The sequence below is a fragment of the Cydia amplana genome, chromosome 13 (genome assembly GCF_948474715.1).
Source record: "Cydia amplana chromosome 13, ilCydAmpl1.1, whole genome shotgun sequence".
NCBI classification, from domain to species: Eukaryota; Metazoa; Arthropoda; class Insecta; order Lepidoptera; family Tortricidae; genus Cydia; species Cydia amplana.
The window spans coordinates 1113641-1126604 of record NC_086081.1 but is presented as its reverse complement, the minus strand read 5'-3'; the positions used below and the strand labels follow the sequence as shown (position 1 = coordinate 1126604).

At 37.2% G+C, this 12964-nt stretch overlaps 1 protein-coding gene across 1 annotated transcript; it reads right to left on the bottom strand.

The window, feature by feature from the left end:
- Positions 1 to 5984: 5984 nt before the first annotated feature.
- Positions 5985 to 10496, bottom strand: LOC134653353 (uncharacterized). The gene is made up of 5 exons (XM_063508690.1): positions 10429 to 10496; positions 8622 to 8697; positions 7370 to 7612; positions 6758 to 6887; positions 5985 to 6118 (listed from the first exon to the last, which is right to left on the bottom strand). The coding sequence occupies exons 1-5, from the start codon at positions 10440 to 10442 to the stop codon at positions 6006 to 6008; spliced, it is 576 nt and encodes a 191-aa protein (XP_063364760.1). The 5' UTR covers positions 10443 to 10496; the 3' UTR covers positions 5985 to 6005.
- Positions 10497 to 12964: the final 2468 nt, after the last annotated feature.

Genomic DNA, 12964 nt, shown 5'->3' with positions numbered 1-12964 from the left:
TATATGTTTTTACATATGTTTTTAGGATAGAACTTTTTTTGAGATGACAGCTGCCAGAGCCATTTTTAGAAATAATTCATAATTCATAATTCATAATTCTTTACTGCAAGCATGGTATTACAAGGTGTTCTTATGTTAGTTAGTACATTCATGGACCCTACTAGGGCGTGGCAACATTAATAACTATTTAATCTAAGTATAACTAATATATAACATAATACTTCCAACAATACGCATAAAAATTAAAACAGTTAATAAGCACCGTCTAAAACTAGAGCTTGAGCTAACTGTCCATAAACTCTTGTAGAGTATATGGACATTCAATTATTAGGTATGATTTTAGTTTATTTACGAAGGTTGGGTAGTTCGTTATTATCTTTATATTCTGAGGTATTTGGTTATATATTTTAATTGACATTGAATAAGGGCCTTTGTTAAACATTTCCAGATTGGCGGGGATTGCTTGGACTAGTTTGTTAAACTGAGATATAAATAACTGAAAAACAATTTAAATTCATTCATAAAATTGAAATTCGCATTGAATTGCCCTTCAGGCCAATTTACGAAAAACCTATGCAATATAGTTGCCCAGTATCAGTAGGTATACATAGAACCCTATAGGGTTACAGAAAATATAGTGTGTCAAAGGACTGTCTTATTTCAAACATAGACAGAGAGAATTATACTATCTTTGTCTTACATTAGTACTAGCACCCAAAAGAAAAGGATGAGTGTAGTTTTTTTGTTCCTATTTGGGCGTTTTCTAAAATAAATATCGAAAACCTAATTCTTCCACCCGCCATTAAAAAAAGATGTCCCAAAATGTCCATTCCATTACGTCTCGTTTTATTATGAGAAAATTTTTCACTTGTATGGACGTGACGTAGTGGAATGTACAATTTTCATACAAATTTTTGGGACATTTTTTTTTATCATCAGGATTGAATATGCTAGTGATTCTGAGTTGAAAGAACCCAAAAACACCAGGGTCCGTGAGAATCGGGTATTCAATATTTATTTTAGAAAACGCCCATTTACTGACAAATTGGTTTGACCAACTATAATAACATTTAAATATCTCACCTACCCCGTCCTCCTTTTAGGTAGACCACCTTCACAGTTCTTTAAATATTCGTCGTTGAATGTCGCCAGTATACATTGACCCCTATAAGGATCTCTGATACGCACCGTGTACTTTATTTGGTTGGTTACAGGCGTTACAGCGATTGTTAATATTAGCTACAAAAAGTGAAATTTCGTCGTCTCATTCATTCGTGGCGTCTTCAATAAATGAACAGCTTTTATTGAAATTGCGCAGTTATTCAGTGCCCTTCACTGGGAAAGGGCATTTATTGACACCTGGATGTCATTCAGCCAACACTGTCAAGCTATGTTATAAAAAAAAACTTAGTAATTCTAATTATATTAATATACAGAGCTTTTTATTACGCTTTTATTTAAAATGCAGCGTAAGGTTTTTTTATTGAGAAATTATGGACTTTACATAGTGATAAAAATCTTGAGCTAATCTATTGAGCACTTCAATTTAATTGTAGGTAAGTACTCGTATTATAAATTAACGAAAGAAAATATATTTATTATTTTTTATGTCTGATCTTACTGTCTGAACTAATTGCAGATTTACAGATATTGACTATTATTATTTTATTGAAAATGAGTTCCAAATAATTATAAAAAAAACTTTCATGGTACAAAAATAGGAAACCAACGATTGATGACTTACTGCGCTTTTCAGTCTCTTTCTTGGCATATTTTTTTTAAAGTAGATTTCTAACAAAGTTAAAAAAATAAATAGGTAGAGTCTGTGCGGAAAGAGAAGAGTCGTGGATTGTATGGGGCCCAATACATTCCACGACTCTTCTCTTTCCGCACAGACTCTACCTACACCTATTGCATAATACCATCCATCTAGCTGAACACGGTGATGAACTTCTACTTTGACATTATGAATGTTTTTCGACCGTCCGCGTCCTTCGTAGGACAAAAATGTCAACCTAAAGCCTGTCTCCCTAGGTCTATAAATAGCCTAAATTATCAGTTGGAATGGAAGACGACATCCTTGGAACTTAACTTACATAACGATAACTTTGAATTATTATGCTGTATAGTGTTATTAAGATTGGGAACTTTTCAATTATAATTTTCTACCTACCCTTATAAGATACATAGACCATCATCATCTGCCTCGCGTTGTCCCGGCATTTTGCCACGGCTCATGGGAGCCTGGGGTCCGCTTAGCAACTAATCCCAGGAATTGGCGTAGGCACTAGTTTTTACGAAAGCGACTGCCATCTGACCTTCCAACCCAGAGGGTAAACTAGGCCTCATTGGGATTAGTCGGGTTTCCTCCCGATTTTTTCCTTCACCTTGAAGTTTTCTCCCGAAAAGGAAATTTTATGTAAAAAGTACCTATAAGGTCAACCGAGCGTTTTCTCCCGAAAAGGAAATTTTATGAAAAAAGTACATACCTAAGGTCAATCAATCAATCAATCATTTATTTATTTTTTTGAATGTGGTACATTAGTAAAGATGTAATAACACAATTTTGTTCAGCTATTTTGTAGAACTATTGCAACCCTCTCTGTTTGAAGTGTCGTCACTGAGCTTTTAATGCAGACGGCTATAATGGTTATAATATGTTGCGTTTAGAAGAAATCTTTAAAAGAAGCATTTACCTCAAGTGACGCATTTACCTCGGTTCTGATTCCCTCTTAAGCTGACTGGGAAGGAAGGATTATTTCTAAATCTCGGAACACAGCACCGCGATCAATCCTTGGAACTGGTCCAGGGCGGAGCGCCACGGTGACGCCAACTTTATTGTATTTGCTTACAGTTGCTGACTTGATCTAAGAATTCTAAGAGGTTTCATAGTGACAATTGGGTTTTTATTTTCGCAACAATCAAAGATTCATTCATGTGTAAAATGTAAGACAAATTCAAACTGACAGTTGATGTCGATTAATTAGGAAGTCTTCATTTTATGCTGTATAGAAAAAACCTCAATTTTGCGTATTTTTAAACGTATTTGATTATTATGATAAATGTACTAAACAGGTTGGCACTAATTTACTAGCACTAGCAGATTTAGTAAAAGCGACTCGTTCCTCGTTTCCTCATGACTGAGGACACTCGCGACACTCGCGAGTACTCGCGACCACATGAGGACATTGTTTTGTATACCAAGGCTCTCTCCATTCTGCACCATTTTCTGCCGTCCTAATATAATATGCGCTGATGTACTTAGGTCCCTGGCAGACCTTTACAATATCTACCTAGAGGTCCCGGTAGTCATAGTGGTCGACGGATGTCCACTACCCCGTTCTCCAAGAACCATGCCAACCACTATTCGCTTTTCCGAGTACAGCTTCAGTCTTACCACGATTATCATTGTACCAGGGAGAAATTTTCCAAAGTTTCCGAATGTCTGTAGGAAAAGTTCTCAGGAATTTAAATCTAGCAAACAATGAAACATGTTAAGACCTTAATAAATATATGTTTTATTAGATATTCCTTCTACCTGTCTCATTCATAAATGTGTGCTATACAATATTATTAAAAATCCATTTGTTAAAAAATTACAACGAGAATCTCACTGAATTGAAACTTGCTTTAAATTCTCGTGTAAGTTTCCAGGAACTACGGAGAATGTTCCTGAATGTTCTGCAATTTACACATTGCTAGCCACGATTATTTTAAGTACGATTAGTGTCTCCAATCCAATCGCATCGTCTCCGCAAAAGCCTTAGCAAACAATAGGATCGATGTTGTTTACGCAGGGCAATGAAATAAACGCGGCGCCGGCCCGCCGGCGCTGGGCCCGTGCCAGCTAGCATTGCCAGATCTATGACAGCCTTTTTAGGGTTCCGTACCCAAAGGGTAAAAAAACGGGACCCTATTACTAAGACTTCGCTGTCCGTCCGTCCGTCTGTCACCAGGCTGTATCTCATGAACCGCGATAGCTAGACAGTTGAAATTTTCACAAATGATGTATCTCTGTTGCCGCTATAACAACAAATACTAAAAATAAAATAAAATAAATATTTAAGGGGGGCTCCCATACAACAAACACGATTTTTTTGCTCTATTCTTTGTTGATGGTGCGGAACCCTCCGTGCGCGAGTCCGACTCGCACTTGGCCGGTTTTTAAACTAACTCAAGTGTATATTGAATCTACTGATGTTTATTGAATTGATTCATTTTGTTGAAATCTTAACCCTTTTAAATGCATGATTTTTTGTATAATCTCCTAATAAACAATGATTTATAACTCAAGATAGGTTATTAGGCGTTCCAAAATTGAAGCGCTTAACTTGTGACAATTGGACAAGTTGCCTTTAGTCGCGGATGGACAAGCGAAAAATGTGCACGTGCTAACGAGCTCCCGCACACCGAAAGAGAAAGAGACGACCTTATGTTTAACAACGAGTGTGACAAAGATGGATAGAATGAGAAAATTAATCAAAAATAACAGATTTCTTCGTAGGCACAGAAATAAATATGGAAGTATTTTTTGTGCTCCTCAAGTACGAGTATAACCTATCTAGGTTATATAATATCATTGCTAATAAATTGAAATAGATGGGTAATGTTGTATAGATTTATTTATTAAGTATATTTACAAAATATAAACATATAAAAACAGAAATAATACCTACAGAATTAAAATTAACTGAACTATTTGTATAATGTAGATCTACATCATAATGCATTTATGGGTTAAAGCTTAAATAGGTAGGTTGTTCTTTAAATCATTGCCGAATGTAATTTCGCAACTAATTTTTTTCATAATTTAATTTTGCCGAATTATCAAGTGAAAATTCAACAAGATCATTTTTATGATATCCCTGCTCATCATTACCATCGTATCAGCCCTTAGTCGCACATGGCTGAGCATAGGCCTCTCTTCCTTGTTCCCGTCCTTTTACTGTAGTGTTTCTCTGTTACTGTACTGTAAGCAACTGTATGTATTTCGACAATAACTTTATAATCTGTGGGATTAGTCCGGTTTCCTCACGATGCTATTCTTCGCCGAAAAGAGACTGGCAAGTAAAAATCAAATGATGTTTACTTGCCAGTCGCATAAGTTAAAAACTCATTGGTACGAGCCCGAGTTTGTTCAGTCGGTATTACATATTTATCTAGCACTAAAACCTTTGTCTCGTTTAAATTTGTAGTTAAGTCAGGCGTGTCTCACTCCGCGATTTCGTCGCTTTGCTACAGGTAGCTAAAAGTACATCCATTCCACACCAATTTTGGTGGCTAGCCATAAGCCGCGCGTGGCGCTGTCGCCACCTAGCGGCCATATCTGTCCTGATCGTAACAGACGCGTTTTGAAAGTGAGTCTTCTGTACCTAGTACTATTATTTATTCTGTGGTTAAGTATACATGAAAACATACACGCTGTATGATTTAAGAATTCATACTTGCACCTTCCTCACCAGAACTGTAACATCAGGGGATTTATCAAATAAAACCATAGGAATACTTTTGAAATATATTTATTTACTTATTTATTATTATTTTAAACGTGTTCACTATTTTTATCTTAACATTTATTTTAACGCTGCTAATAATATTGCTCAACCCACATGTGGCCAGAATTGAGCAATACTTTACAATTTTCTTTTCGATTAGGCAACAAATTTTTCCGTATGGAGTTTTAATTTTTTTATTTTTTTTAAATGAAGAAAATAAAAAAATATATCAGACCAAAAGCGATCCTCGATATCTCGTGAGATTCAAATTTATATTTAAACTATTCTAAAACTCTGAAGGCCTCACGCGAACACCGAAATTCGAAAATTTCAGTCATCGTTCTCTTTAAACTTTTTAAATAGAGTGACAGAGATAGTTGCTCGAAATTTACGAACTTCGATTTTCGCGGATGGGACTTGACACGGGTTGGATGCATCTCCTGCGAATTTGCGAATAGGTATGGCCAGGGGAATGAGATTTTGTAGAATTACCCAGGAACGTTCTAGAATTTAAATGTTCATGCCAGGTTTGGAGGTTAGAATTTGCGTGGATTCGCAGGTCTGCTCAGCTCGGATGATTTCGTATGTGCGCTTGACCATCAGGAGAATCAACGAGTAGAAACCTGGAAGAGAAAAAAATAACTGTCATTATGATTGATCGATAGCCAAGCGGACCCCAGGCTCCCATGAGCCGTGGCAAAATGCCGGGACAACGCGAGAAAGATGAAGATGATGATGACGATAGAACGAATATAAAAGCTAAATCAAGGCACAGGCTAGAGGTTACATTCAGATTACAGTGGCGTAGTTGATAACTTGATAAGGCCGATGGAAAAGGGGAGGGGAATGGGCATACAGTTAGTTACAAATTTTTATTCTCTAGGGGGGCCTCTGCCGCTCCCCTTAGCAACACCATTGGCTCCCTTTTGGCTGGACGTTATTTAAGGACTTACTCTGGTTCTGTAACATTATGTTATCAGTGTATGAGCGTATTAACGATGTCTCCTCTCCAGATGTAGTAGCAACTTAGCAAGCCACCGCAATCATCAGTGTGGTCAATTGGTCATCACCACATGCACCGTATAAATAGGCTTCACGAAGGCTTCTGCTTTGTGTTATCCAAAGTTTTTACCGCAATAAATGAGCAATATGAGGATATTGACAGTGTCTCTGTAGTAGCAAGACACCGTCATCATCAGATCGTATACTGAGTACATAGGTCTTCACGAAGGCCTTAAATTATGTTATACCAAGGTATTTACCGCAATAAATGAGCTGCATGAGCGTACTGACGACGTCTCCCCTCCAGATGTAGAAGCAAGCCACCGCCAGCATCAGGGTGGTCATCACAACACCGTATCCTAAGTATGCCTTCACGAAGGCCGGTCGCCTCTGGAAATCATCGTTAACATCGTTAATAATCTTTAAGAAAAAGCAGGCTCCATATGACAGTTTAACAAGCCATAATTTTATGGTCTTCTTTAGGAGTTAGACTTTACTAAATGACGCTTTCCTAAAGAACCACATATTACGCTATACGCTTTATCTGTGCAGTTGGCCAAACTGCGCAGGCATAGGTACCCTATAGTGTGTATGGCCAGCTTTAATAGTTAAATCAGGCGTGGTTCACTCCGCGGATTTCGTCGCGTCGCTACCAGTAGATACCTACAAAAACATGCGGCCCACACCAAAATTTGGTGTCTAGCCATATAGTAGTTGCCGCGCTCCGCTACAAAATGGACGCCTGCTCGCGCTTGCGCCACCTAGAGGTCATATCTGTCGTAACAGACGCGTTTTGTTAGAGAGTTAATCTTCTGTACCTAGTAGGTACTATTATTTATTACGAGTATGTGGTTAAGTTGTAGGATGCTTACCTTGTGGGTTCCATAACACAGGAACACAGAGAAGATGAAGGACACAATACAGCTCAAAAACCAGAGAAACACGAAGATCATGATCCACATATAGATCATCCGGCGTTTCACATGTTTGGCATCCTCGTGCGTCGGGATGGAGCTAGGGTCGCGGAGCCAATTCTCGAAGTCCTTGTCTTCGGCGAAGGCTCCGAACCAGAGGTGGAAGGTCGAGAAGGCTAGGATACCGATGGCTGATATCACCTGGAATATAAAGGTAGATGTTTTTATTTACTCTGAGTACAATTTTCATGGTAACGTTTAGGCTATCGACCCTTGTAGGGTATCGCAAAATACTGTTTTAAAACAAAATAGATAAACACCGGTATCGACAGATGGACATGGGGGGTGGTCTGCTCTTACGGTAGATGTCGCTAGGGTCCTCTTGACCCGTATGGTGGAAAGATTTGCTGGCTATGGATGAGGTATTGGTGGCTCAGATGGCAGAGTGCTAAAGTATCGATCCAGAGTTCAAGTCTCACCCAAGACAGTAGTTTTTCCACTTTTAAATTTATTAATGTAAGTTTTATACATGTGACTGGAAATCGTGACAATCTGGAAATTGCCTTCCGTGTCACCACTAACCGAGTCACTAAAATGCGCTCCAGTTTTGACGCTACGATGAATCACAAGATAAACATATATACCCACATACGTGGCTAAAGTACCTACATACACGACATCGACACTCTAATTCTCTAGACCGGCATTTGCCGATACGTTTTTAAATTTGGAACTCGAAGGTTATTTTCGATTTTCCTCAATGCATCTCTTTCCTTTTAAGGACAAACAATTTGAGATGCCTAGAGACTTACTTGGGGTGGACACACATAAGTTTTTGGCAAAAATTTCATTTTTGGTACAAGCTTTTATCGCTGACTGTACTTTTCTTTCCACAGGCAACTAATACTCATCGAGACAATTCTAAAAACCCTAACCACAATTAGGTTTCGTTGTTTTATCACAGAGTTCCTATGGCCACCTCCTGTCTCCATCATCAGATCAGCTCGATGATACCATAATATTGCATTATCTTACAACTTACACATGTATGCAAATTTTTAGCTTCATTGGAAGTCGGGAAGTGGGTCAAATTTAACTTGCAAGATTTGACCCGTACAAACATATGTAGTTGCATAGGTGCATATGTATTTAACTATTTACTAATTGCAAGTTAAAAAAAAAATGCTTGTAAAAATGAATTAATACTTACAGCGCTAAAAATTCCAAAAATGAAAGTTGCCACATCCACTGAAATACATGTGCATTTCATTTTTCTCATCATTGCGCTGAAAAAAAAAAAAAACAAATTAAAAACTTAAGTTATACAAACATAAGTCATATTATTGAATAGTATTATTGTAGGTGCAATGTTAGTAAAAGCGTAAATGTCATCCATAAAAATCTTCATTTTTGTATATTTTTTATTTTTTCCTTATACCATAAATAACTAAATATAATAAAAAAAATTACCCGAGAAGAGGAGTCTTTTAAATTTATTAAAAACATGTTCGGTACCGAATTGCGCTTTCAATTAGATCTTTTGAAATCAAATAAAACTCATTAAAATTAGAAAGATTTGTGACGTACGGTTTTCGTATTTTATGTCTAAGACTACCATATTATATCATCATTGTTCTATATCTACTCGATTAAGTATCAAGTAATGCTAAAAGCTGGTGGATTTCCCAGAAAGAAATAACTACTATTTGCTTTTTGGGAAACCCAAACACTATTGAGACAGCTGCACAGTTAATACACACCGCGGAACTGACGGCCCGTATGCGTGAATTCGCATGCGAATTTATGTTAGTTACATTGCGGACTATAAGGTGACAGTCCATTTCCAACCGCAGCTGCACTACTGTTCATTTTACTATGGAAATTGACAGTAACAGCGACGCGTTCAGTACTGGGTAGTGCAGCTGCGGTCAGAAATGGAATGTTACCCTAAGGTTACATACAATTCAGCCGTCCGATCAAATACCGCAATGTAACGAACCTCGCACGCAAGTTCTCACATTTGCATTTTTGATGTGATTTTGTTTGTTTACGCCTAATGTTCAAAATTTACATATTTTGAATGTATACTGTCGGAAAAAGGAAATGACAAAGGGAAATACCAAATTTTCTGCTTCAGTTTTATAATAAGACGTGGTGCGTGTACCGTCATCACATTCGTACCTTAGACCGGTTCCACCTCAAATGCTTGCATACCCAATGAATATCAGAGATGGTCTGGCCGAGTGCGAAATACCGAAGTTCTACGACGAGCCCAGGTCGGTGAAATAGAGGCTTACCTAATGCGTCGGCAGCTTCGGTGGTGCGGTCACGTATCGGAATGATAATCGTAATGGCGGAAGAGAGAGTGGCGAAGCGCATCTTTTATTCCGAACTAGAGGAGGGTAAGCGGAAACTTGGCGGACAACTCCTCCGATACAAAGATGTTCAGAAGCGACACATGAAAAGGTGCAACATCGAGCCCTCTCAGTGGGAAGGTTTGGCAGCACAGCGTCCTGAGTGGCGCAGGCTGGTGCAGGACAAAGTGCGCGATTTCGAGGAGCAACGTAAAGTTGACCTGTGCGCGGTGGTTTACCTCGAAGATCGGCTACGTCAGCCATCTTCGGGCGCACGAGCGCCGAGCAAACTAGGAGTCGAAGTGGTCGCCATGGCCGAAATCGGCCGGAAGGATCATATCATAATGGAAAATTACGTGTAACTATATGGCTCATAACTTAAAATACTTATTTAGTTAAATATTTACCTAACGGTTTCAATGTTTAGCTTTTATTACGCACAAGTTCTATATAAATACCACATTTACATCCCTTCGTCCGCGAAAGGTGTACAATTTAGATGTAATATGACTGTAATGTGACTAAACTGCAGCAAAAACGATAGTTATTCGTCAACATTTAATTTGTAATCTCAACTAAGGGCCGTTTATTTCTTTACTACCGACGTGGTATAAAAAACTGGTGTGATACGTCAGGTTGATAAAAATAACAAACGAAACTTACTTTTTGTCCATCATTTTTCCTGTTAAGAATTAAGAACAGCACACGTGTATCACAAACAAAGATAATGAACGTACTGATGACTGCACGCGGTGGGGGACAGGCTGTGAATGAACAAACATAAATGTATATGTCGATTGTCGGCCGGTTTCACCCATATATATACAGATAAATAATCTTGTTACGCTTCTGACTGTGTATAGGAACAAACAGTCAAAGTGGCCAAATATTTACGCCGGTTATTTCTGTGGTAACAAAGGTGTGTTACGATATATTTGGCCACTTTGGCTGTCAGTATGTAGGTATGCAATGCTGGATGTAGGCATAATGGTCACTGTATGGAATGGAATTCGTTTTTATGTTTTTATACCGATTGTGGAAGGTAGATTAAGTTAGAATTAGGTCAAGTCAAAGTGAATAAATAACTATAGGTACCCTACGTTCCTGTGGTTAAAAGGAATAAAAACAAACGCGGTTTATCTCTAAACATTATTTATTTAATCACAAAACATCGATAAGCTCAAGTTATTTTATTACATATTATATTAACTTCAATAATAAAACAAAGACTCCAGCAGAAGTTCTGTCTTAAAACCAAACGGTACGAGTATATCTTAATTTATGTAGGTACCTACCTCAAAATAAACATAATAATCCTAAGAAATAAAGTATAATTTTAATTCGAAAGGTTACAAAACACGGTACCTATCTTAAATCAAATATAAATATTCACTTAAACTGTTTTTTTTGGTCATTAATAAATACATTTACAAATATTATAGAACTTTCTTACACAGACTGTCCCACAGTAAGCTCAAGAAGGCTTGTGGGTACTCAGATAACTATAAAATTATAGAACTGCATAAATACATAGAAAACACCCACAGACTAAGGAACAAAATTTTAATATCTGTGCTAATCACACAAATAAATGCCCTAACCGGGATTCGAACCCAAGACCATCGGCTTCACAGGCAGGGTCACTACCCACTAGGCCAGACCGGCCGTCAAAAAACACTTCATACACTTTTATAGTGATATAGAACTAGAAGTCGAGTCAAGTCGACTTCTATATCGTCGAGTTATCACAGCCAGACATTCACAGGATGCCATGTTTAATTTCTTCCACAGTTATTAAAATGTGTTTTTAGGGTTCCGTACCTAAAGGGTAAAAACGGGACCCTATTACTAAGACTCCGCTGTCCGTCCGTCCGTCCGTCCGTCCGTCTGTCACCAGGCTGTATCTCACGAACCGTGATAGCTAGACAGTTGAAATTTTCACAGATGAAAATTTCAACTTGCCGCTATAACAACAAATACTAAAAACAGAATAAAATAAAGATTTAAGTGGGGCTCCCATACAACAAACGTGATTTTTGACCGAAGTTAAGCAACGTCGGGCGGGGTCAGTACTTGGATGGGTGACCGTTTTTTTGCTTGTTTTGCTCTATTTTTTGTTGATGGTGCGGAACCCTCCGTGCGCGAGTCCGTTTCGCACTTGGCCGGTTTTTTACTATAACCGACTTGCATTAAAAAAAAAGGTACACATCAGATACTTTTTTTTCCAAATCCATTATCAATTAAGATTATTATTGTATTGTTGCTAATAATCATATAATTTAGTTTCCATTAAATTACTTTAACAAAAGTGTTTTTACTTAACATAAATAAAACCTAGTGTAATATGTCATGTTTTCTACCATGACTACATTAAAAGCTTATATAATTATGAACCTTTATTTTATTACTAAACACATCCTACTTTTAGCTACATTTTTCAAACATTTACTTTTTAATACGTAACAAGATAGATATTTCGTATCTTTCTTTAATATTTTGTATGTCAAATAATTATTATCTTATCTTATCTTATAACTTTAAAGGAGCAATTCTTGTATATTTATTTATTTATATATATATTTCGGGGATCTCGGAAACGACTCTAACGATTTCGATGAAATTTGCTACATGGGGGTTTTCGGGGGCGAAAAATCGATCTAGCTAGGTCTTACCCCTGGGAAAACGCGCGTTTTTGAGTTTTTATGTTTACCGAGCTTTGCTTGGTCTCCCAGATATTATAGCATTAATGAACACATATATTAGCACATAGATATATGGAAAATATAGTGCAGCATCTCAAATTTGTGCGATTTTTTTAAAATTATTATTTAATCACGTTATTGTGCCAAAGCATGATTAGTTTCTGTAGGCAATCAATATAAAAATATTTTTCATACAAATATATAGGTACCTATTACACAGTTAATTTTTTTCCAAAACAACTGAAGCGGTAAGGACTTCTTTTCAAGTTGAATGTCATAAATTTTAGTCATATGGGATGCTAATATAAATGACAACTTTATTTCTTGTGACCAACGTTTATATATTTGTCACCAATATTGTCACCCTTTAATTATTTACTTACCAAAGAAATTCAGTTTAATTTTGTAATTTTTCATCAGATTTAGGATTTAGGTAGTTTTTATATTTTTCGCCGGTTTAATTTTGGTGACAGATGTTATAAGTAGGTACATAGTTT

What these genes read in the sequence shown, in the direction of transcription:
- LOC134653353 (XM_063508690.1), bottom strand. An exon ending in TTTTTGGAATTTTTAGCGCT is followed by an intron (nt 7,613 to 8,621) that starts GTAAGTATTAAT and finishes TTTATATTCCAG; the next exon opens with GTGATATCAGCCATCGGTAT. An exon ending in TGTGTTATGGAACCCACAAG is followed by an intron (nt 6,888 to 7,369) that starts GTAAGCATCCTA and finishes GATGATTTCCAG; the next exon opens with AGGCGACCGGCCTTCGTGAA.